The following is a 26,377-nucleotide window of genomic DNA, read 5'->3' as shown; positions in this document are numbered from 1 at the left end:
TATTTAATTCAAATACACGAGCTGATGAGTTGAATCCATGTCGGAGTCCAGTCCAGTGTTTCCCCCCGGCCACTTTATCCGGAGCACTGTGCGCGTGTGCCGCTGAGTGAGAAGCCGACTCTTGTTTACAGCAGAGATTCCACGGAGGAGAGTGGACTCACACACACACACTTACTCACACACACACTCACACACACACACACACACACACACACTCACTCACTCACTCACTCACTGAGGCGGCTTCTAGCGAGCGAACCGTGGGATTTCAGCAGCTGCACGTTCACGCGGAGTGGATCTCTCCCCCCCCCCCCCCACACCCCACACACAACACGAGAAGGGAAAAGAGGAATATTCGCTAGCCACGTTTTTTTTGCCGAGCTCCACGACACTGCTGGTGCGTGGCACGTTTTCTCCTCCCTTCTCGGCACCAAGTTCGAGTTGGAGGTGACGTTGTGGTCCTCCCGTGGAACCTTCCACCGCTCGTGGGAGAGAAGACTTGGTGTTGTTTTTCATTCATTTCTCGCCTTTATTTTGTTGTTGTTGTTGTTGTTGCCTCCACGCAGCCACCACCCTTCTCCTGCCGTGGATGTGGAGGACGTGTGTGTGTGTGTGTGTGTGTTTTTCTGCCCTCCTCCACCCTCCTCCTCGCCACTTCCACGCATCACGCTGGCCTTCATGCACAAGGATGACGAGGACGATGATCATAAGAAGGTTTAATTGCTGATCTGTCTTTCATATTTTGGGGGGTTCACGTCCCTCCATCAGGCCTGTTGTTGTTTCTGGAAGACGCCATGGAGACGGAAGACGGGGATTACCATCGTCTTGCTTCCATAGCAGGCAGCAGATGCTGGTTGTCAGACACTCCGTTCACTTTTGGCCACATTTGAAATCCGACTGGATAAACAAGCAATCCGGCATCGAGTCAAGCCTTCGGGACTACGTTTGTTTTTTTACTCGTTATTTTTAGAATCGTTCGGGAGATTTTTTTTAATATTCTAACCCCACCTTGGATTTTTATGATTTTTTTTTTAAATTTCATATTCAAGAATGTTAAGGAACATGAGAGCTGACCAATTAATGGGCATCTCGACCTTATTTTGGGGTGTGTTGGTGACCCTTTCCACCATGTGCATATGGACCTCACACGGAAAGAGTAAGTGTGATTTTTTTATTTTTCTTATTATTTTTCTCATTTATTGATAGTTGGTGTTGACCCGCATATAAGACAACCCTAAACATAACATTGGTTTTTGGTCAAATTAATATTTAAAACAAATAAATACTGTATTCAAAATCAAAAACACTTATTTCTAAATTTCAGATTGCGTGACTACTTCGTTGACCCAAAATATAAGACGTCTTTTAATGTAAGATGATCTGTTTTTATGTTAAAATGACATCTAAGAAAAAAATAATCTTTAAAAAAAAAATCTGGACACAATTGTGGGAATGTCATGACTGCTTTAGTGACCCGGATTTAAGACAACCTCTTCTTTTTCAAGCCCCAAAATATTTTTAAAACAAGATTAATCTTTTATTTTAATTCTTGTTGGTGTTGACCCGCATATAAGACAACCCTAAACATAACATTGGTTTTTGGTTAAATATTCTGTAAGACAAAATTAATTTAAAAAAAAAATACTGTTTTCAAAATCAAAAACACTTATTTCTAAATTTCAGATTGCATAATACTTTGCTGACCAGAAATATAAGATGGCTTTTAATGTAAGATGATCTGTTTTTATGTTAAAATGACATGTAGGAAAAAAATAATCCGTTTTTTTAATCTGGACACAACTGTGGGAATCTCATGACTACTTTAGTGACCCGGATACAAGACAACCTCTTCTTTTTCAAGCCCCAAAATATTTTTAAAACAAGATTAATCTATTATTTTAATTCCTGTTGGTGTTGACACGCATATAAGACAACCCTAAACATAACATTGGTTTTTGGTTAAATATTCTGTAAAACAAAATTAATTAAAAATACTGTTTTCAAAATCAAAAACACTTATTTCAAAATTTCAGATTGCATGACTACTTTGTTGACCCAAAATATAAGACGGCTTTTAATGTAAGATGATCTGTTTTTATGTTAAAGTGATATCTAAGAAGAAAAAAATATATATATATATTTTTTTTTAATCTGGACACAATTGTGGGAATGTCATGACTGCTTTAGTGACCCGGATACAAGACAACCTCTTCTTTTTCAAGCCCAAAAATATTTTTAAAACAAATTTAATCTTGTATTTTAATTCTTGTTGGTGTTGACCCGCATATAAGACAACCCTAAACATAACATTTGTTTTTGGTTAAATATTCTGTAAGACAAAATGAATGAATAAAAAAAATACTGTTTTCAAAATCAAAAACACTTATTTCTAAATTTCAGATTGCATGACTACTTTGTTTACCCAAAATATAAGACGGCTGTTAATGTAAGATTACCTGTTTTTATGTTAAAATGACATCTAAGAAAAAAATTGTCTGTTTTTTTCAAATCTGGACACAAATGTGGGAATCTCATGACTACTTTAGTGACCCGGATACAAGACAACCTCTTCTTTTTCAAGCCCCCAAATATTTCTAAAACAATATTTATCTTTTATTGTAATTCTTGTTGTGATAGTTGGTGTTAACCCGCATATAAGACAACCCTAAACATAACATTTGTTTTTGGTAAAATATTCGATAAGACAAAATGAATATTAAAAAAAAAATACTGATTTCAAAATAAAAAAAACACTTATTTCTAAATCTCAGTTTGCATGACTACTTTGTTGACCCAAAATATAAGACGGCTTTTAATGTAAGATGATCTGTTTATATGTTAAAATAACATCTAAGAAAAAATGAATCCGTTTTTTAAAAATCTGGACACAATTGTGGGAATCCCATGACTACTTTAGTGACCTGGATATAAGACAACCTCTTCTTTTTGAAGCCCCAGAATATTTCTAAAACAAGATTAATCTTTTATTGTAATTCTTTTTGTCAAAAACAACTGTCTAAATGTTGGTTTGCAAGTTAAAACTATTGAACCATTCAAGTCCCGGATATAGGACGACCGGTTTTTACGGAACAATAACCTCTAATGCAAAATTATTTTATTTAAATTATCTTATGATAACTTTTAGGACAACATTAATATTAGTTGTTTTTTTTAAATTATTTTATAAAAATCAGTGAAGCAATTTTCAAAATCTCATGACTGCTCAAGAGACCCAAGTACAATTGCCTCATTTTAGTTCCCGTTGTTTGTGGAAAAATATTTTCTAAAACAAAGTGAATATATATTTTTTGAAATCTCATTGTCAAAAACAACTGTCTGAATGTCGATTTGTGAGTTAAAACTACTGTACTTGACTCTCCCATATATACAGGTAAAAGCCAGTAAATTAGAATATTTTGAAAAACTTGATTTATTTCAGTAATTGCATTCAAAAGGTGTAACTTGTACATTATATTTATTCATTGCACACAGACTGATGCATTCAAATGTTTATTTCATTTAATTTTGATGATTTGAAGTGGCAACAAATGAAAATCCAAAATTCCGTGTGTCACAAAATTAGAATATTACTTAAGGCTAATACAAAAAAGGGAGTTTTAGAAATGTTGGCCAACTGAAAAGTATGAAAATGAAAAATATGAGCATGTACAATACTCAATACTTGGTTGGAGCTCCTTTTGCCTCAATTACTGCGTTAATGCGGCGTGGCATGGAGTCGATGAGTTTCTGGCACTGCTCAGGTGTTATGAGAGCCCAGGTTGCTCTGATAGTGGCCTTCAACTCTTCTGCGTTTTTGGGTCTGGCATTCTGCATCTTCCTTTTCACAATACCCCACAGATTTTCTATGGGGCTAAGGTCAGGGGAGTTGGCGGGCCAATTTAGAACAGAAATACCATGGTCCGTAAACCAGGCACGGGTAGATTTTGCGCTGTGTGCAGGCGCCAAGTCCTGTTGGAACTTGAAATCTCCATCTCCATAGAGCAGGTCAGCAGCAGGAAGCATGAAGTGCTCTAAAACTTGCTGGTAGACGGCTGCGTTGACCCTGGATCTCAGGAAACAGAGTGGACCGACACCAGCAAATGACATGGCACCCCAAACCATCACCCAACCATGCAAATTTTGCATTTCCTTTGGAAATCGAGGTCCCAGAGTCTGGAGGAAGACAGGAGAGGCACAGGATCCACGTTGCCTGAAGTCTAGTGTAAAGTTTCCACCATCAGTGATGGTTTGGGGTGCCATGTCATCTGCTGGTGTCGGTCCACTCTGTTTCCTGAGATCCAGGGTCAACGCAGCCGTCTACCAGCAAGTTTTAGAGCACTTCATGCTTCCTGCTGCTGACCTGCTCTATGGAGATGGAGATTTCAAGTTCCAACAGGACTTGGCGCCTGCACACAGCGCAAAATCTACCCGTGCCTGGTTTACGGACCATGGTATTTCTGTTCTAAATTGGCCCGCCAACTCCCCTGACCTTAGCCCCATAGAAAATCTGTGGGGTATTGTGAAAAGGAAGATGCAGAATGCCAGACCCAAAAACGCAGAAGAGTTGAAGGCCACTATCAGAGCAACCTGGGCTCTCATAACACCTGAGCAGTGCCAGAAACTCATCGACTCCATGCCACGCCGCATTAACGCAGTAATTGAGGCAAAAGGAGCTCCAACCAAGTATTGAGTATTGTACATGCTCATATTTTTCATTTTCATACTTTTCAGTTGGCCAACATTTCTAAAAATCCCTTTTTTGTATTAGCCTTAAGTAATATTCTAATTTTGTGACACACGGAATTTTGGATTTTCATTTGTTGCCACTTCAAATCATCAAAATTAAATGAAATAAACATTTGAATGCATCAGTCTGTGTGCAATGAATAAATATAATGTACAAGTTACACCTTTTGAATGCAATTACTGAAATAAATCAAGTTTTTCAAAATATTCTAATTTACTGGCTTTTACCTGTACAAGACACCACTGAATATAAGATGACCCGTTTTTAATGGAAGAAAAACCTGTAAGACAAAAGCAATATTAGTTGTTGTTTTTTTAAATTATGTTATCAAAATCAGCGAAGCAATTGTCAGAATCTCATGAGAACTTTATTGTTCCGAATATAAGACAACCATCTCTTTTTCAAGACCCAATTGTTAGGGAAAAAATATTTTCTAAACAAAATTAATAATTGTTTAAACTTGTCAAAAACAACTGTCTAAATGTCGATTTGAAAGTTTAAACTACTTTACTAACCCGTATATAGGACGATCCTAAAAATAAGGCAACTGCCTGTTTTTAAAGACACTTTTTTAGAAAGATATTTCGAATAACAATCGCATCTTTTTTTTAAATCATGTTTTCTACATCAGTGAATCAACAATCTGAATTTTAACCACCTAACGGACCCGGATATAAGACGCTTCTTTGAGTGACGGGAGGACGTTTTGGGCCTCTTGTTGATTTACTTTGCATGAATAGATTCCTTTCATGTAAGATGAACCACCTTTTTAGGCCTTTCCTCGGGAAGAAATATTGTCTTATGTCCAGGTCTTATATTTATTATGGTAATTTAGACATTTGTGTGAAAAGTTTCTGAATGGGTAAAAACAACCTTAAATCCGGGAAGAAAGACTGTTTTAAAAAGAATATCATTGTAATATTTATTATGAACGCTCAGAAAGATTGTGTGAAGTTGGCCGGCCATGCGGTGCTTTCACTGCCCAGCTCAATCTTGGTGAAAATGTTGTGAGTTAAATCCTGTCTTGGTAGTTAGAAAACAAACAACTGGATCTTATTGTCAAAGCCACGTCCCTCAGACAGGCGAGGAGCTGAAAATGACTGCTAGTAGGACCATGTGACCTTTTTGCCTCATAAATAGCGTATGATCATTTTTGACTTTTTGACCATATTAATATTTGGCAGTTGTTGTTTGATGGCCATAGCAGGTAGATCAAGTGTGAACGTTATGTGTTTTACTTCCTGTCACTGCTTCTTAATCAATGGCAGCGAAATATACTTTAGAGTTATATTTAGGATTACAGGAGACCATATAGTGCTAACCATCGTCTTTCAATGCCTCGTATTCCACTGGATGGTACCGACTCTGTTCTACTCATGGCTTTGCAGCGGGGGGAAAAAAACAGAGACTAACTTGGTTGTGTTGATTGTAAGAGGTGTGTGTGTGTATGTGTGTGTGTGAAGTGTTTATTTGGCACCATCTACTGTTAGTAGTTCTAAATCAATGTCACCAATAGCATTGGGGGTAATTGGAGTACAGGCGTCCTCTGTCATGTTTCCATGAGCCAGTGTTCCCGCTCAATTATTTACAAAAGGAAAACTGGAAGGATAAAATAAACACAAGTCAGTTGATAATAACATAATATAAATTTACTGCCTTTCGTAAAAAAAAATTTTTTTTAAATGCCCCGTTTCCACCAATCCGTGGAGTTCACTTTGGTACCATTCACGTTTTTGACACCCTTCCATCAAAGCGCAATGTTCTGCATTGATTGGTGGACAAAGAAACAGCACTACAACTGTATTTATAACTAGCGATGCGCACCATTTTATTTTTGTCAAGCTTATACCGATACAGATCACGTCCCGCTTCTCAAGACCGATATGATAAAGTATAGAACTTATGATCGTCTAGGGCAGTGGTTCTCAAACTTTTTTCCACCAAGTACCACCTCAGAAAACACTTGGCTCTCCAAGTATCACCATAATAATAAACATTAAAATACAGTAGCATAGTACAGTGTTTTTCAACCACTGTTCCGCGGCACATTAGTGTGCCGTGAGGTACAGTCCGGTGTGCCGTGAGAGATGATCTAATTCCACCTATTTGGGTTAGAAATATTTTTTGCAAACCAGTAATTACAGTCTTCAAATGATGTGTTGTGCTGTCAGGAGCTCGGCAGCGTAACCGTGTAATACTCTTCCATATCAGTAGGTGGTAGACGGTAGCTAATTGCTTTGTAGATGTCGGGAACAGCGGGAGGCAGTGTGCACGTAAAAAGGTGTCTAATGCTTAAACCAAAAATAAACAAAAGGTGAGTGCCCCTAAGAAAAGGCATTGAAGCTTTGGGAAGGCTATGCAGAACGAAACTAAAACTAAACTGGCTAGAAAGTAAACAAAAACAGAATGCTGGACGACAGCAAAGACTTACTGCGGAGCAAAGATGGCGTCCACAATGGACATCTAAACATGACATGACAATCAACATTGTCCCTACAAAGAAGGATAAAAACAACTGAAATATTCTTGATTGCTAAAACAAAGTAGATGCGGGAAATATCGCTCAAAGGAAGACATGAAACTGCTACAGGAAAATACCAAAAAAAGAGGAAAAGCCACCAAAATAGGAGCGCAAGACAATAATTAAAACACTAAAAAACTCAAAATAAGTCACGGCGTGATGTGACAGGTGGTGACAGTACACATACTTTGAGACAAGAGCTATAGTGATGCATGGTTGGTTATGCTTTAAAGTCATATCCAACAATTGCGACAACGACTTTTTACTGTCAACTGAGTTTCGTTTTTTAATGATTTCTGCTGGTGGTGTGCCTCCGGATTATTTCAACGCAAAAAATGTGCCTTGGCTCAAAAAAGGTTGAAAAACACTGGCATAGTAGGCCCAAGTATTCATTAAAAACAAGGCGGAGATTTCATTAAACAAGTACCGTATTTTTCGGACTATAAGGCACACTTAAGAGCTTTTCATTTTCTTAAAAATCGACAGCACGCCTTATAACCCGGGGCGCTTAATGTACGGATTAATTCTGGTTGTGCTTACTGACCTCGAAGCCATTATATGTGGTACATGGTGTAATGATAAGTGTGACCAGTAGATGGCAGTCACACATAAGAGATACGTGTGGACTGCAGGTTGACGCCTGTTCGAGAAATGACGCTAGTAAGGCAAGCCCAAAACTTTGATGTTTTTTTAATTGAGAATACAGAACATTACACACACGCTCAAAAATCTGTCAAAATGTTTTAGTACGACTTTGGTAAGCTATGAAGCCGTACCGCTTGATGGAAGTTGGGGCATTACGGGTATTATTATGGTGTGTGTATAAGGACCCCAAAATGGCACCCATTGGTGACACATTATCTGGCATTTTGTTTGGCAATATTATGCAAAAGCAACTTTTCTTACCTATTGGTACCTGCTGATGTGTATTTGGGGATTTGCATAAGTCCCGAAAATGTGCATCCGTCCCCCATTGTAGTCCGCACTTCAGTCAATAAGCTCCTTCTTTTTCTCTATTCTCTTGTTGTGGGGCATTCATCCTCCGCTGTTGTCATTCCTAATATAAAGTAGCATACAGTTCTAACTAGAGATATATCCGATATTCCGATATTGTCCAACTCTTAATTACCGATTCCGATATCAACCGATACCGATATATACAGTCGTGGAATTAACACATTATTATGCCTAATTTTGTTGTGATGCCCCGCTGGATGCATTAACAATGTAACAAGGTTTTCCAAAATAAATCAACTCAAGTTATGGAAAAAAATGTCAACATGGCACTGCCATATTTATTATTGAAGTCACAAAGTGCATTATTTTTTTCAACATGCCTCGAAACAGCAACAGCAGCTTGGAATTTGGGACATGCTCTCCAAGAGAGCATGAGGAGGTTGAGGTGGGCGGGGTTTGGGGGGCGGGGTTGAGGTGTGTGTGTGTGTGGGGGGGGGGGGGGTGTATATTGTAGCATCCCGGAAGAGTTAGTGCTGCAAGGGGTTCTGGGTATTTGTTCTGTTGTGTTTATGTTGTGTTACGGTGCGGATGTTCTCCCGAAAGTTTGTCATTCTTGTTTGGTGTGGGTTCACATTGTGGCGCATATTTGTAACAGTGTTAAAGTTGTTTATACGGCCACCCTCAGTGTGACTTGTATGGCTGTTGACCAAGTATGCCTGCATTCACCTGTGTGTGTGAAAAGCCGTAGGTATTATGTGATTGGGAAAGTTTGTCTAAGTCTATAATCTATGCAACATTTTGACCAAAGAACCACCATTACATGTTATGTAGACCACAAGGAAGTGTTTTAAATGTAGAAAAAAAAATCATAATATGACCCCTTTAATATGATCCGTTCCTCGGCAGTGCGCCTAATAATCTGGTGCCCTATGGTCCAAAAAATACGGTATATTTAATATTTTTGGCCACTGGAATGCACACAATGCACAAACATCATTAACAATGATACAATACATATTTACAGACCTGATTGGCATTCCTCTAGATTAGGGGTTTCCTTTTTTCTTTGCCTAAGTAGCTGGACAGGAGAAAAAAAAAAGATCAGTTGTTTCAAACGTACGGCCGGCGGGTTTTATCCGGCCCGCGAGATGAGTTCGCTAAGTATAAAAATTAGCTGAAAATTTTGAATGAAAGACACTGCTGTTTCTAAATGTGTCCACTGGGTGTCGCAATCATTTTTGTGCAACCTCGTAGTTTTGAAAAAATAATACAACTGGAAATAATGCAAAATGTTACCGCGTATGTCAGCAGCCAAATTAGGAGCCTTTGTTACCTTCTGTTATCAATTATATCCCAAATAAACGGTTACCGTATTTTTCGGAGTATAAGTCGCACCTGCAGAAAATGCATAATAAAGAAGGAAAAAAACATATACAAGTTGCACTGGAGCCCGGCCAAACTATGAAAAAAACTGCGACTTATAGTCCGAAAAATACGGTATATATCGTAATTTACCACTTTTCCCATCTTAAAAAAGCTAAAACACTCAGATGAACAAATAAACAGGACAGAAACTGGATAGTTTAATGAGGTCCCCACATCGACACTGCCGCAGTCGGCTTCAGATGATCAAACTCGACTATCTGGAAGAAGTCAAAGTCGGAGCAAAGTTTCCCTAGGTCAGGAGTCGGCAACCCAAAATGTTGAAAAAGCCATATTGGACCAAAAACACAAAAACAAATCTGTCTGGAACTGCAACAAATTAAAAGCCTTTTAAAAGTGTTATAGTGAAGGCAACACATGATGTAAGTGTCTATATTAGCTATATTAGCCTACTATAAACATGACTTGGTGTTGCAGGCTGACGCAAATCTTCATTGACAGAAATGTTGAAATTTAATATTTATTCTACACATTTTTACAACATTGGAAAACATTAGTAAAACGGAGGATTCTCAGAGGGTGAGATAACTTCTGGAAATGACTGTCTTAGAATGGCCAAAGGCATAGATGTGGGTGTCTAAGTTAAAAGAAACGGCAGGTTGTCATCTTCTAATTTGACAATCTTTGCAAGCTGGGTAATGTTTGCGGTGGTCATTAACAACATGGCACACAAACAAATGCTGCAAATTAAATACACAGAGGACATAAGTAAAGGAAATTAAATGAGCTCAAATATATCAATAAACGAGGCATAACGATGCAATATGTACATACAGCTAGCCTAAATAGCATGTTAGCATTGATTAATATGCCTGATTAGCACTCCAACAAGTCAATAACATCAACAAAGCTCACCTTTGTGCATTCAAACACAGCATAAAAAGTTTGGTGGACAAAATGAGACAATGAAGGAGTGGCATAAAACACGTCTTTCTGTGACAGGTCAGATAAAGTTGTACAAGTAAACAAACTACGGTGAGTTCAAGGACAGACAAAATTAGTAGGACAAAGCGGCGCTCGCCAAATACCCTCATCAGTGAAGCATGTATAATATAAACAGTGGGAGTTCTAACAATTAGGAAGGTTTGTGTCATGTTTGTCCTCTGACAGAAACCATGATAAAACAAAAAATATATACTTTCCGTCATCTTTTTCCATTTCCACACATTTTTGAAAGAGCTCCAGGGAGCCACTAAGGTGGCGCTAAAGGGACGGCGTGGCGAAGTTGGTAGAGTGGCCGTGCCAGCAATCGGAGTGTTGCTGGTTACTGGGGTTCAATCCCCACCTTCTACCATCCTAGTCACGTCCGTTGTGTCCTTGGGCAAGACACTTCACCCCTTGCTCCTGATGGCTGCTGGTTAGCGCCTTGCATGGCAGCTCCCGCCATCAGTGTGTGAATGTGTGTGTGAATGGGTGAATGTGGTAATACTGTCAAAGCGCTTTGAGTACCTTGAAGGTAGAAAAGCGCTATACAAGTATAACCCATTTATCATTTATTTATTTATAAAGAGCCACATGCGGCTCTAGAGCCGCGGGTTGCCGACCCCCGCCCTAGGTGAACCAGCTAAAGGATCATTATGTTGGGGAGCAGTGAGGGAGGCTTCGAATGGAACTGTGGAATAGTAGACTATCCCAAGACACCTACAAGTCACAATCAAATGCATGAATTCCTTATATATCTAGTCTTTTTTGTGTGTTACGTACACAAAAAGCCTGTGTCGAGGTCATGAAAGTGTGTCACTAGGCTCGTTTACGCCAGTGCAGGCTAACGCTACCCCGCAGCTGCCAGCTGAGGTTCTCAATGCTTAATTAAACACTTTATTTCAAGTGGCTAGTTTTCGCAGCACAAACAGTATTATTACTATGTCCTGGTTGCTTTAATAGCTCATTGCAAAAATTGTGAGAGGATGATGCTAACTTGCAAAATGTCTCTTCTACACAGGATTCGCAGATTGACATGGGTTTAGAGTTTCCTTGAAATCACCTTTTAATTAGACTTCATGCAAATCATCTCAATAATTAAACGCACAACAAAAAGTTGACCTGTTCTTAGAGATGTAACGATAAACCGCTTTAATGACTACTGCGGTAAAACTCGACGGTTAGTATTACTGTTTTGAATTAAAAGGATTAAAATAACGCATTTGATAGCCACACTTTGATAAACGTGGTTGACAAGACTCTGCAGCATCGTGTGGACATCGGGGGCAATACCTCTTGATTGGCAGACCGGGGTGGTGGTTCCTCTCTTTAAGAAGGGGAACGGGAGGGTGTGTTCTAACTATCGTGGGATCACACTCCTCAGCCTTCCAGGTAAGGTCTATTCAGGTGTACTGGAGAGGAGGCTACGCCGGATAGTCGAACCTCGGATTCAGGAGGAACAGTGTGGTTTTCGTCCTGGTCGTGGAACTGTGGACCAGCTCTATACTCTCGGCAGGGTCCTTGAGGGTGCATGGGAGTTTGCCCAACCTGTCTACATGTGCTTTGTGGACTTGGAGAAGGCATTCGATCGTGTCCCTCGGGAAGTCCTGTGAGGAGTGCTTAGAGAGTATGGGGTATCGGACTGTCTGATTGTGGCGGTCCGCTCCCTGTATGATCAGTGTCAGAGCTTGGTCCGCATTGCCGGCAGTAAGTCGGACACGTTTCCAGTGAGGGTTGGACTCCGCCAAGGCTGCCCTTTGTCACCGATTCTGTTCATAACTTTTATGGACAGAATTTCTAGGCGCATTCAAGGCGTTAAGGGGATCCGGTTTGGTGGCTGCAGGATTAGGTCTCTGCTTTTTGCAGATGATGTGGTCCTGATGGCTTCATCTGGCCAGGATCTTCAGCTCTCACTGGATCGGTTCGCTGCTGAGTGTGAAGCAACAGGGATGAGAATCAGCACCTCCAAGTCCGAGTCCATGGTTCTCGGTGGAGTGCCATCTCCGGGTTGCGGAGGAGACCCTGCCCCAAGTGGAGGAGTTCAAGTACCTCGGAGTCTTGTTCACGAGTGAGGGAAGATTAGATCGTGAGATCGACAGGCGGATCGGTGCGGCGTCTTCAGTAATGCGGACGCTGTATCGATCCGTTGTGGTGAAGAAGGAGCTGAGCCGGAAGGCAAAGCTCTCAATTTACCGGTCGATCTACTTTCCCGTCCTCACCTATGGTCATGAGCTTTGGGTTATGACCAAAAGGACAAGATCACGGGTACAAGCGGCCGAAATGAGTTTCCTCCGCCGGGTGGCGGGGCTCTCCCTTAGAGATAGGGTGAGAAGCTCTGCCATCCGGGAGGAGCTCAAAGTAAAGCCGCTGCTCCTCCACATCAAGAGGAGCCAGATGAGGTGGTTCGGGCATCTGGTCAGGATGCCACCCGAACGCCTCCCTAGGGAGGTGGTTAGGGCACGTCCGACCGGTAGGAGGCCACGGGGAAGACCCAGGACACGTTGGGAAGACTATGTCTCCCGGCTGGCCTGGAAACGCCTCGGGATCCCCCGGGAGAAGTGGCTGGGGAGAGGGAAGTCTGGGCTTCCCTGCCTAGGCTGCTGCCCCCGCGACCCGACCTCGGATAAGCGGAAGAAGATGGATGGATGGATGGACTTTGATAAACGTACGGACGGACTGGCGCTAGCATGCTTACTTAAATACTATCGTGAAAACGAGAGACATGAACGTCTTTAAGAAATGACATACACCAGGGGTGTCAAACTCGTTTTCATTGAGGGCCACATCGCAGTAATGGTTGCCTTCAGAGGGCCACTTTTTAAAAATGGATTAAAATTATGCATGCGGGTAATACCCTGTGAGTAATCATAAAAAATCATTTGACAGCATTGATATAAATGTGTACCAGTAATCTCGTCATATTTTTACATTATTGCCCATGCACTTGATCATTCGATTTTATTCATGTACAAATTAATGGATACATCATACGTAAAGGTGACAAGCAAATATTCAACTGTTTATTTTTATCTTTACTAACATATTTTTGTAATACACTATATAATATTGTAACATTTGGCGTGATTAGATAATAACGTTTCAAATATGCATTTTTTCCTGTCAACATCGAAGTAATTATTTGCATTTAGTGAAAAAAAATGAAGTATTTTATCAACACACACTTTTCCTAGGCTTTTGCGGGCCACATACAATGATGTGGCCCCCGGGCCTTGAGTTTGACACCTGTGGCATACACCAATCCAAACTAAACACATTGTTGTCTGAACAACTAAGATATTTAGTTGAACCGACAAGCTGGCTTCTCTAAGAACAGAGTGATCGTTCTATACTCGGAGGAAAACGACACAGGTGTGTTTTTACGGGGAACAGAGTAAGATGCCTGCCAGAACACGTATCAGTGAAGCATAAGAAACACAAAGCTTGCAAAATAGTGGGCTTTCTAACAATGGATTTATATATTTTAGTTCTTTAAAAAAATCTAGTTATGTCAGTGTGTGTATAAATGCCTATTGAGCACATTTAACGCATTTTGGTCACAATAACCGTGATATTAAATTTCCATACTGTTACATTCCTCCCCGCTCTCAATGAATATATCAATAAGTCAATTTGACACCAACCATAATGTGATATTATTTAACCTGAGATCATTCTAATATTTCTAGATATTGATTAATAGTATTACTGTTTATCAGCCGCTACAGAAATTTGCAATGTCGTGATCGCGCCAATTCTCGCAAATTCCACCAATCCCCGCGTATTATGCACGGCCTTTGTCCAATACTTCCCTCCACATTTTGGCCAATCAGCATCATTTTCACCAACTGAATTTGTCTCTGAGCGACTTTCAAACTTGTACATCAACTGTCTAATCAAAACTTAACGTTAAGCAGGATCAGCAACGTGTAAAAATATTTCTATTATTTACTCCTCAAACGGCAAAATTGTCGTCCTCCTGCATACTTTAGATCAGGGGTCACCAACCTTTTTGAATCCAAGAGCTACTTCTTGGGTACTGATTAATGCGAAGGGCTACCAGTTTCCATCCATCCACTTTCTATCGCTTATTCCCTTTGGGGTCGCGGGGGGCGCTGGAGCCTATCTCAGCTACAATAGGGCGGAAGGCGGGGTACACCCTGGACAAGTCGCCACCTCATCGCAGGGGCTACCAGTTTGATACACACTTAAATAAATTGCCAGAAATAGCCAATTTGCTCAATTTACCTTTAACTCTATGTTATTATTAATAATTAATGATATTTATCTTTGTGGAAACACTGATCATCTTAATGATTTCTCACAATAAATATATATAGAAACAGATAAATATCAATATGCAACACTTTATTTTTATATTTTCTCTAAGTGCACATTTTTCAAATTGAACATTTTCAATTGATCACTTCTAAGACAGTCTTGTGAAATCACAATATCCCATTTTAACTAGCTAGCCACTAACATTTTTTAACAAATCATGAATTACTTTGCACCATGTTTGTACAAATAATAATTCATGTAAAATACAAAAGTCAACTCTCAAATTTTTAAATAAATCATGTCACACTTTGAACTGGACACCAAATCTGTTATCTGTTTCTTTGTCAGTTAGTGAAGACCAAGTCTTTAAAATATTTTCTTGGCTTTTCAAATTCTATTTGAGTTTTGTGTCTCTCTTAGAATTAAAAATGTCGAGCAAAGCGAGACCAGCTTGCTAGTAAATAAATACAATTTAAAAAATAGAGGCAGCTCAATGGTAAGTGCTGCTATTTGAGCTATTTTTAGAACAGGCCAGCGGGCTACTCATCTGGTCCTTATGGGCGACCTGGTGCCGCGTTGGTGACCCCTGCTTTAGATTCTGGATATTGTATACAAACATTCAGCAACACACCGGCATCCTCACATCATAGTTTACATGTGTTTATATATTTATTTCATATTATTTATTCAAGGTAAGACAATTGAGAACTGTTGCTTCATTTGCAATACTGACCGGGCAACGAGGCAGCATTTACAGGTCCGAGATGTTGAAGTGTGATGATAGTCTCTCACCGTCTCTCATTTACTAACAAAAAAATTACCTTCATAGGGCTCGGAAGGGCACATGATTGTGCAATGCATTGTGGGGGCTGGGTAAACAACATTTTTGTTTACATGGCTGTACTCAACCAGTGATATTGCGAGCAACAAACTGGATTAGATTGGATGGTACCAAAGAAAAAAATCAAGGGACTGTACCTAAAAGAAAATAAAAAAATTGGTGGAATTGATCCGTATGAGCATGTCCTGTATCTTGGTCGTCAACTGAAGCAGTTTTTATACCGACCAAACATTTCGGCAATGCCAAGTCGATAAAGCAGGGGTGCTCACACTTTTTCTGCAGGCGAGCTACTTTTCAATTGATCAAGTCGTGGGGATCTACCTCATTCATTTATGTAATTTATATTTACTTATTTATGAAATATATGTTTTTGTTAACAAGTTAAATGTGTTTAATGATAATGCAAGCATGTTTAACACATATAGTTAATATTGTTAATAAATTAAAGGTGTTTAATGATAATAAAAGTATGTTTAATACATACAGTTAATATTGTTGACAAGTTAAAGGTGTTTAAAGATAATGCACGCATGTTTAACACATATAGTTAATATTGTTAATAAATTAAAGGTGTTTAATGATAATACAAGCATGTTTAATACATATAGTTAATATTGTTAACAAGTTAAAGGTGTTTAAAGATAATACAAGCATGTTTAACACATATAGTTAATATTGTTAACAAGTTAAAGGTGGTTAAAGATAATACAAGCATGTTTAACACATATCGATTCCTTTCTTTCATGAAGACAAGAATATAAGTTGGTGTATTACCTGATTCTGATGACTTGCATTGATTGGAATCAGACAGTGGTGCTGATAACGTCCGCATTTTCCAATGGAGGAGAAAAAAGGTCCTTCTTTCTGTCCAATACCACATGAAAGTGGTTGGTTTTTGGCATCTTATTTGTCCAGCTTCTGTACTCCTTTGTATACACTTTACAAGAAATACATTGTCGGCAAACTCCGTAGCTTGCTAGCTTGTGCGCGCAAGCTTTCTGAGACTCTTATTTTGTTAGAGCAGGCAGGATGAAGCTGAGCTTTTATTGTGCAACTGTGCAGTCGGTCTTTGGAGTTTTGACGACAGGTACGGCGCCAGAGTCTGTTGAAATAAAGTGTTTCTCGCCTTCCAGTCGGTAATTTTAATGAGCTGGCAGCAGCCAGCGTCATCTCAGAAGACCCTCGGGTGCCGTGAATGTCAATCAAGGGACGAAAGTGACGTCATAGTGAAGATTTACGATCGCTCATTTTTAGGACTATTTTTTTATTGCCTGGCTGGTGATCGACTGACACACCCTCCGCGATCGACCGGTAGCTCGCGATTGACGTAATGAGCACCCCTGCGATAAAGGCTCACGAACAAACCAACTTTGAAAATTAATATTTCTGCACTAAATGTTTTTCTACATTGAATTTTTAGGAACTGAATTTTAAAACACTGTGTTTTAACAAACTGCATTTTTAAACACACACATTTTGCTCACAAGTGAATGAAAATATCAGCATAATTGGATATAAAAAAAAAGCAACACAAAATTCCAACACAAAAAATTCAGTTACATAAATTCAGTGTCAAAAAAAGCTTTCACATACCTGCCAACTACTCCGGTTTTCCCGTAATTAGTACGGTTTTCATCAACCTATTCCGGGTTACGGTTGCAGTGATAAAAAAATACGGTTTTTCATTAATTAAAAAAAATTTTTTTTTAAAAGTTTTATTCACGAAATCGCGTAACAACAATGACAATCGACACTGCTTCCCGTAACTTCCTATCGAGCCATTCCGAATGCCATGCGCGAGGCTATTTATAGCACCGCTGCCAAGCACAAGGCACCAGTTGCCATTGTTTGCAAACAAGCGAACGATCATGGAATCAGCCGGAGAAAAATCGCAAACGAGTCTTAAACCGAAAAGAAAACTGCAGTCATTCCGTGAAGAATATTCAAAAGCCTATCCGGGAATAATTTTCCGTTCCAAAAAGGGTGAAAACTACGCGAATTGCACCTTGTGCAGACAAGATTTTTCGATCGGACACGGAGGAATTAGCTATGTAAAAGACCACGTTGGGACAAAAAAACACAAGTCTAATGCCGTTGCTAGCGATTGAAGTGGAAAACTTTCAACGTTTTTCGTCGCCCAAACAGATTCTTTGGATGTGATAAATGCCGAAGTTTTATTTACAGAGGCAATAATTGAGCATGGACTTCCAATCGCACTGGCTGATCACATGGGACAGTTATTTCGGAAAATGTTTCCCGACTCGAAAATCGCCAAAAAATATGGATGTGGTCGAACCAAAACATCAAACATTATTCAGTGTCTTGGAACAGATTCCTCAAAAAGTATCGCCGATGTCATGAAGACGGAACCATTTAGCATGTCGACTGACGGCAGCACCGATTATGACGATGTAAAACTGTACCCCATCTGGACCCTGGCTACTAGGTTTTTCTGATTTCAAAAGTTGGCAGGTATGCTTTCATAATAAAGACACAAATTAATCCATACAACTTTCTAAAACATATGCCGCAAATTAGGCCGTGACAATAGAAAAAAGCCCACAAAATCCTGAGGGGACTGTTAAATGGATATCATAACTCTACCTGATGGCATTAATTATGCAACTTTACTCTTTTACCAGCAAAAAACCCCAGCAGTAAACATAACGTCTGAAAACAACAGCGCATTATTGTGAAAATTGTCCCTAGTCAGGATGCTTCTTCAGGTTAGTTGTGCTTTAGCGGTGATAATGGCATCACATGATTTACAGTGTCTTGTACTCCACAACGTCACATGTGGAATGTGTACATACGGTCTTTCTCATAGGACCGTGTGCTATTTATGGCATGGGGGTCGGGGGTTGTTGACTTATTGATGTCATCGTAACATTGACATATTCGGGCATGACTTTGTTGGACTTTTCTTAAAATCAGCAGGTTGATGTTACGTTTATGAAGTTTCTTCCTTGCATGGATTTTTCATGAATAACACCAGGCAGTGGATTGGAGCAGAGGCAACAAGGGGAGGGGGGAAAGGGGAATATCAAAAGTAGAATGAAAGTATGAATAATCAAATTAATCAAAGAAAACATGTTGTTGGACAAATGTTCAAAATGCATGCTGGTTTTACCTTCTCCCAACAGATGGAGAATTTAGCTGTTGTGACGAGTGTGCGTGTCGTGTTACTGTTTTGGGTTCTGGTATGGGCTGTGTGAGCCCCCACTGTTTGAAGTGAGGTCCGCTGAGGGGAAGCGGCCCGGCAGACCAGCGGTCAGATGACTTCCAGCATGCTGAGGATTGGAGCCAGCTGATGTGGCAGGTGTTTGAGGGGATGTGACCGCCCCGTCCCCTTACATCCGAAGCCTTTCCCTTTCCTCTCTGTCAAGAACCACATGATGACGTCGGAGAAGCGTTAATCCCCATGAGCAGGTTTTAGGCTAATATGAACACTCGGGGCGCAGCAGTCTTTTCCGCTTTTGTAACAAGCTGACGTCAGCCGCTCGTCACGGCGAACCGACAAAAGTGTGATGTGACCAAAGCCTTCATGAATGTGCTCTTACCTCGCAATCGGGAGCACGAGGCGCACACTAATCCAGTCTTGTAATTAATGCGATAATAGCTCCTCCATCAAGTGATTCTTGATACGCACGGATTTGCATAATAGAAAGAAACAGAATGACTTCAAATAGTGCACCAAGTCAATGGCCATGGTCACTTGGTCATGCACACACAGACATGTTGTTTGTCATATTTGGGCTTTAAACACTTTTCTGACTTAATTTATTCTTGTTAAATTGACAATTGTTCTACTTGTTTACCCTTTCGTAGTTTTTTTGTATTATTATACCTTTTTATGGACTTTTTCTTGTAACATTGTTATGATCCGTTGCCCGGATCATAGTTTGTTTAGGTTTAAAGGCCTGCTGAAACCCACTACTACCGACCACGCAGTCTGATAGTTTATATATCAATGATGAAATCTTAACATTGCAACACATGCCAATACGACCGGGTTAACTTATAAAGTGCAATTTTAAATTTCCTGCGAAACTTCCGGTTGAAAACGTCTAGGTATGATGACCTATGCGCGTGACGTCGATGGTTGAAACGGAAGTATTGTATTGTATCCAATACAAAAAACTCAGTTTTCATCGCAAAATTCCACAGTATTCTGGACATCTGTGTTGGTGAATCTTTTGCAATTTGTTTAATGAACAATGGAGACTACAAAGAAGAGAGCTGTAGATGTGATCGGTGTATTAGCGTCTGGCTACAGCAACACAACCAGGAGGACTTTGACTTGGATAGCAGACGCGCTATCCGACGCTAGCCGCCGACCGCATCGATGATCGGGTGAAGTCCTTCGTCGCTCCGTCGATCGCTGGAACGCAGGTGAGCTTCGGTGTTGATGAGCAGATGAGGGCTGGCGTAGGTGGAGAGCTAATGTTTTTATCATAGCTCTATCGAGGTCCGTAGCTAAGTTAGATTCAATGGCGTCGTTAGCAACAGCATTGTTAAGCTTCGCCAGGCTGGAAAGCATTAACCGTGTAGTTACAGGTCCATGGTTTAATAGTATTGTTGATTTTCTGTCTATCCTTCCAGTCAGGGGTTTATTTCTTCTGTTTCTATCTGCAGTTAAGCCCGATGCTATCACGTTAGCTCCGTAGCTAAAGTGCTTCACCGATGTATTGTCGTGGAGATAAAAGTCACTGTGAATGTCCATTTCGCGTTCTCGACTCTCATTTTCAAGAGGATATAGTATCCGAGGTGGTTTAAAATACAAATCCGTGATCCACAATAGAAAAAGGAGAGAGTGTGGAATCCAATGAGCCCTTGTACCTAAGTTACGGTCAGAGCGAAAAAAGATACGTCCTGCACTGCACTCTAATCCTTCACTCTCACGTTCCTCATCCACGAAGCTTTCATCCTGGCTCAAATTAATGGGGTAATCGTCGCTTTCTCGGTCCCAATCGCTCTCGCCGCTGGTGTAAACAATGGGGAAATGTGAGGAGACTTTCAACTTGTGACGTCAAGCTACTTCCGGTACAGGCAAGGCTTTTTTTTATCAGCGATCAAAAGTTGCGAACTTTATCGTCGTTGTTCTATACTAAATCCTTTCAGCAAAAATATGGCAATATCGCGAAATGATCAAGTATGATATATAGAATGGATCTGCTATCCCCGTTTAAATAAAAAAAATTCATTTCAGGAGGCCTTTAATGTCTCTTGTTGGCTTAGTTCTGTTTCAGCATCCCTGTTTTGTGTCTCCTTGGTTGCCATGGTTATTTATTATTTTCACCTGCCTCTGATTAGTTTTCGGGACGCTCACCTGTTCCCGAGCACGAATCAGAGCGCTATTTAGTTCTGCCTTTTCCCGTCACTCAGTCTGGTGCTTTTGTTTGCTTTACGCAACAGCTGACGTTGTTCCTTGTGTGTCCCGAGCTAAGTGTTGTGCTTGTTTTGTCCATTTTGTAGTTTTGTATGATTTATGCAAATAAATCATTGTCCTACCTGCACGCTATCTTCGGAGTTCCTGCATCATCGTCGGAAGAACAATCCGTGTATCCTCAATCTCGTTACCCTGCGTAATGACAATAAAGCCGATTCTGATTCTGATCACCATGCCTCCTCGACCCCGTCCAGGTCACAAACATTCCAACTCTTTGTAGTTATTACTACGACTTTATTATTGTAAAGTTAGGACTTTTGAATAATTTATTCGTTTTTTATTTGTAACGAGGGCTGGGCGATAAAACCAAAAAAATATATATCGAAGGTTTTATCGAACGCAATTTTTATTGATATCGATTACGTGTCTATCGCGATATATATTGATATCATTTTGTCACCCAACCCTTCAATGCGACTGTTTGTTTTTCTTTACGTGGCTGCCTAGAAGGCGCTAACTTTTAACCTCCTGCTACAACCATGTAAGTAATACACACACGCCAGGAAAAGGTGAATAAAAGAAGCAGACACTATTCATCAAGAATCGTCGTCGGGGACTGTAATCGAAACGAGGAACCGGAATCGTCCAAATTCAAACAATGCCCAACACTAATTAATTTGATTAGAATATTAAACAAAATAAATGAATAAATAAATGTACCAGTGTTATTGTTTCAATCGCATGACATATTTAGACACTTTGCCCCTACTAGTTTGGGCATACACTTAGAAATAAGCTATATTGCAAAAAGTATTTGGCCACCTGCCTTGACTCACATATGAGCTTGAAGTGCCATCCCATTCCTAACCCATAGGGTTCAATATGATGTCGTTCTACCTTTTGCAGCTATTACAGCTTCAACTCTTCTGGGAAGGCTGTCCACAAGGTTGCGGAGTGTGTCTAAAGGAATTTTCCACCATTCTTCCAAAAGCGCATTATTGAGGTCACACGCTGATGTTGGTCGAGAAGGCCTGGCTCTCAATCTCCGTTCTAATTCATCCCAAAGGTGTTCTATCGGGTTCAGGTCAGGACTCTGTGCAGGCCAGTCAAGTTCATCCACACCAGACTCTGTCATCCATGTCTTTATGGGCCTTGCTTTGTGAACTAGTGCACAGTCATATTGGAAGAGTAAGGGGCCCGCTCCAAACTGTTCCCACAAGGTTGGGAGCATGGAATTGTCCAACATGTTTTGGTATTCAAAGTTCCTTTCACATGAACTAAAGGGCCAAGCCCAACTCCTGAAAAACAACCCCACACCATAATTCCTTTTCTACCAAATTTCACACTCGGCACAATGCAGTCCGAAATGTACCGTTCTCCTGGCAACCTCCGAACCTAGACTCGTCCATCAGATTGCCAGATGGAAAAGCACGATTCATCACTCCAGAGAACGCGTCACCACTGCTCTAGAGTCCAGTGGTGACGTGCTTCAAACCACTGCATCCGATGCTTTGCATTGGACTTGTTGAGGTATGGCTTAGATGCAGCTGCTCGGCCATGAAAACCCATTCCATGAAGCTCTCTGCGTACAGTACGTGGGCTAAATGGAAGGTCACATGAAGTTTGGAGCTCTGTAGCAACTGACTGTGCAGAAAGTCTTTGCACTATGCTGACCCTTCTCTGTCAGTTTACGTGGCCTACCACTTGGTGGCTGAGTTGCTGTTGTTCCCAAACTCTTCCATTTTCTTATAATAAAACCGACAGTTGACTTTGGAATATTTAGCAGCGAGGGACTTTCCCGGCTGGATTTGTTGCACAGGTGGCATCCTATGACAGTTCCACGCTGGAAATCACTGAGCTCCTAAGAGCGGCCCATTCTTTCACAAATGTTTGTAGAAACAGTCTCCATGGCTACGTGCTGGATTTTATACACAAGTGATTAGGACACCTGATTCTGATCATTTGGATGGGTGGCCAAATACTTTTGGCAATATAGTGTATATCTACGGTGTCCGCCATGAATGCCAAGCCATTCTACCGACCGACTAACAATTTCTATTGAATATATATCATATTCAATGGTGGTGTTCTTTGTAAATTGTAAACAACCCCTTCATCACGGGAGAGAAGAGAGAAAAATCTCCGTCTTAATCTTGTCAGAGTTTACAGCTGCATGTCTGGCGAGGGATGCAATTATGAGTTCTTTTCCCCCAGAATGCTCTGTCAGTGGCGTGAAAACAAACAGCGCCACATTCGGTTTCTACGTCTATATTTGGCGCTCGTGTCGCCGTCATCTGAAAGGGACACTAATTTAGTTTAAAAATAGCCTCTGTTTACCGAATCAAAATCAGATTAGGCGCCCATTAAGCTCGGGTTGGGTCACAAAATGGGGTCATGTTTTAGAGGGGGTGTTTTTTTGTTTTTTTTTAGTGGAGCGCGGGAGGCCAAGGTTTATCAATCATAAACATGAGCCGACAGATGCTATTCCACTGGGCGTGTTTATTACTCAGCAGTGTGAAGCGCAAAGAGAAGCAGACTCGTTTTGGCCTGCCTTCGATTGCACCTCTTCCTGTTTACGTCACGATGAACGAAAGCCATCGAGACGCCGCTCTGGCTTTGTTGGCCTCGCCGTGCACTGACTCACTGGCCGCCATCAGAAGCAGCCCGCAGGCTTAAAGGGGAACTGCACTTTTTTGGGGAATTTTGCCTATTGTTCACAATCATTATAAGAGACAAGAACACGCGTGTCTTTTTAAAAAAAAAAAGATGATAAAAAAAAAAAACTAGCGATGTCCGATAATGGCTTTTTTGCCAATATTCCGATATTGTCCAACTCTTAATTACCGATTCCGATATCAACCAATACCGATATATACAGTCGTGGAATTAACACATTATTATGCCTAATTTTGTTGTGATGCCCCGCTGGATGCATTGAACTGTCATGTCTGTGTGATCATGTTTTGTTTTAGTCATGTTCGGTTTTGTTTTTGGACTTTTTGTGCACTTTTGTTTGTTTTGTCACCATAGCAACCATTAGTTTTCACCTGTCACGTCACGCACCTGTTTCACGTTCGGACTCACACACACCTGTCACCAATCATGTCACTGTTATTTAAGCCTACCTTTGTTCATCACTCGTTCTGCCTGCATTGTCTTTGTGTCACACCGGCTTATGTCTCGTTCTGACCATGTAAGTTTTCCTAGTCCATGCCATAGCTTCTGCTAATTAGCAACTTTACTTGTGTTTTAGGCACGCTTGCCTTTTTTTGTTGTATTTTTGTGTTTGTGGTAGTGAGTGATTTATGTTAAATAAATCCAAGCCTACCTTCACGCTGTCGTCCGGAGCCGTATTTTTGTGTTGGAAGAACAACCCCGCATCAAGCTGCGACCCCCCCTCGTGACATAAACAATGTAACAAGGTTTTTATTATTGAAGTCACAAAGTGCATTATTTTTTTGAACTTGCCTCAAAACAGCAGCTTGGAATTTGGGACATGCTCTCCCTGAGAGAGCATGAGGAGGTTGAGTTGGGCGGGGTTAGGGGGGGGCGGGGTTGAGGTGTGTATGTGTGGGGGGGTTAGGGGGTAGCGGGGGGTGTATATTGTAGCGTCCCGGAAGAGTTAGTGCTGCAAGGGGTTCTGGGTATTTGTTCTGTTGTGTTTATGTTGTGTTACGGTGCGGATGTTCTCCCGAAATGTGTTTGTCATTCTTGTTTGGTGTGGGTTCGCAGTGTGGCGCATATTTGTAACAGTGTTAAAGTTGTTTATACGGCCACCCTCGATGTGACATGTATGGCTGTTGACCAAGTATGGTTGCATTCACTTGTGTGTGTGTGTGTGTGAAAAGCTTTAAGGTTTATTGGCGCTCTGTACTTCTCCCTACGTCCGTGTACTCAGCGGCGATTTAAAGTCATAACTTTTACTTTTTGAAACTGATACCGATAATTTTGAAACCGATACCGAGCATTTCCGATATTACATTTTAAAGCATTTATCGTCCGATATTATCGGACATCCCTAAAAAAAACGCTTGAAAAATGCGGCTAATGGGAGTCACCGTTGTAGCCTTCAAAGCCCTCTAAAACAATTTCAACATTTTATACATACACTGCAAGTCTATATATAATGTAGTAACAGACACGTTGATAACAATATGTAATATGTACAATATTTACCGTATTTTGGTCATTTCCAGGACTGATTTATTCCGTGCATTGATTTATGTTTCCATAGCAACGCACGTCTGGCTTCTGGCAACATGTGTGTTCCTATGTCCTGTGTTCTAATCACAGCAGACTTGGTGACAGACGACAAAGACGACTATGTTTTGGACAAATGAGGATTTACAACCTTATACTTTTGAAGCTGAATATACTGCTGCTTATAGAAGCGAGCACAAAGGAAGAGTAAGACGTTGGAGCTGACAGAAGCCGGGAGAGGAGGGATTTTTACCGGTACGCTATAAATATGGAACTTGGATACAAGCTATTTCGACATAAATGGAGTGCTTACCCAAAATGAACAGGAAACGTCCCCGGCAGCTGGACCTGACGAACAAATGTAATATCGATCATGATACACGCAGCACTTCATGCGTGTTATTACAACTACATACATACACTGTCTGGCTAGCTCAGCTGTGTACAAACAAAAGATGAAATGTAGGCTAATACTTTACAGATACTGTAATATGATTGTTTGTTTTTCAGTCAGTACAAAGTGGTGTTCTATCGCAGTGTTGTTGTGCATTACAAACTCAAACGTGTTTCGTGTTGCTGTAGAAGCTAGCTTATCTCTTGCTGTAGTTAGCTTTCACAGCTAATATAGCAAAAGAGTTCCTCAGTGTTCACTCTTACAATGACAATGTCGCTACAGCTTGGTTATTATACAGGTTACGGAATGTAAATGAAGTATTGTTGACGAGCAGATTTTTATATGTTGGAAAGTGCAAAAAAAAACATTTTGTCTGCTTGTCTCTCATAATGATTGTGAACGATTCCAAAAAACAGTGCAGTTCCCTGATAAGTTGGGGGGCGAGAATTCTCCTCAATCCTCTTTTTTTGTTGTTGAAGGAAATGATTGGCATTCCGGGTGGTTAACTAATGAGGAGAGAAGTGCCTTTAAAGTGGAACTGCCTATTGTTCACAATCCTTATGAGAGACAGGAAGGCAATAGGTTTTGTTTTTCTTTTGCATTCTAACATTTAAAAATCAGCTTGCTCTAGGTAGCTAGCAATGCAGCTAATGGGAGCAATCAATTCTACCTCTAAATCACATAAA

The 26,377-nt window shown here is 40.5% G+C and overlaps 1 protein-coding gene across 1 annotated transcript in view; it reads left to right on the top strand.

Moving 5' to 3' along the window:
- Nucleotides 1-226: 226 nt before the first annotated feature.
- The window catches only part of igf1ra (insulin-like growth factor 1a receptor), a 248,546-nt gene continuing 222,395 nt past the window's right edge, over nucleotides 227-26,377 (top strand). The window contains exon 1 of the mRNA XM_061925030.2: nucleotides 227-1,156. Coding sequence (XP_061781014.2) covers nucleotides 1,051-1,156 — 106 coding nt within the window. The 5' untranslated portion in view covers nucleotides 227-1,050. The remainder of the gene's footprint in view (nucleotides 1,157-26,377) is intronic.

Source organism: Nerophis lumbriciformis, linkage group LG29, assembly GCF_033978685.3.
Source record: "Nerophis lumbriciformis linkage group LG29, RoL_Nlum_v2.1, whole genome shotgun sequence".
Lineage (NCBI taxonomy): Eukaryota > Metazoa > Chordata > Actinopteri > Syngnathiformes > Syngnathidae > Nerophis > Nerophis lumbriciformis.
The sequence above is the reverse complement of the archived record's forward strand: the minus strand, read 5'-3'. Positions and strand labels throughout refer to the sequence as shown.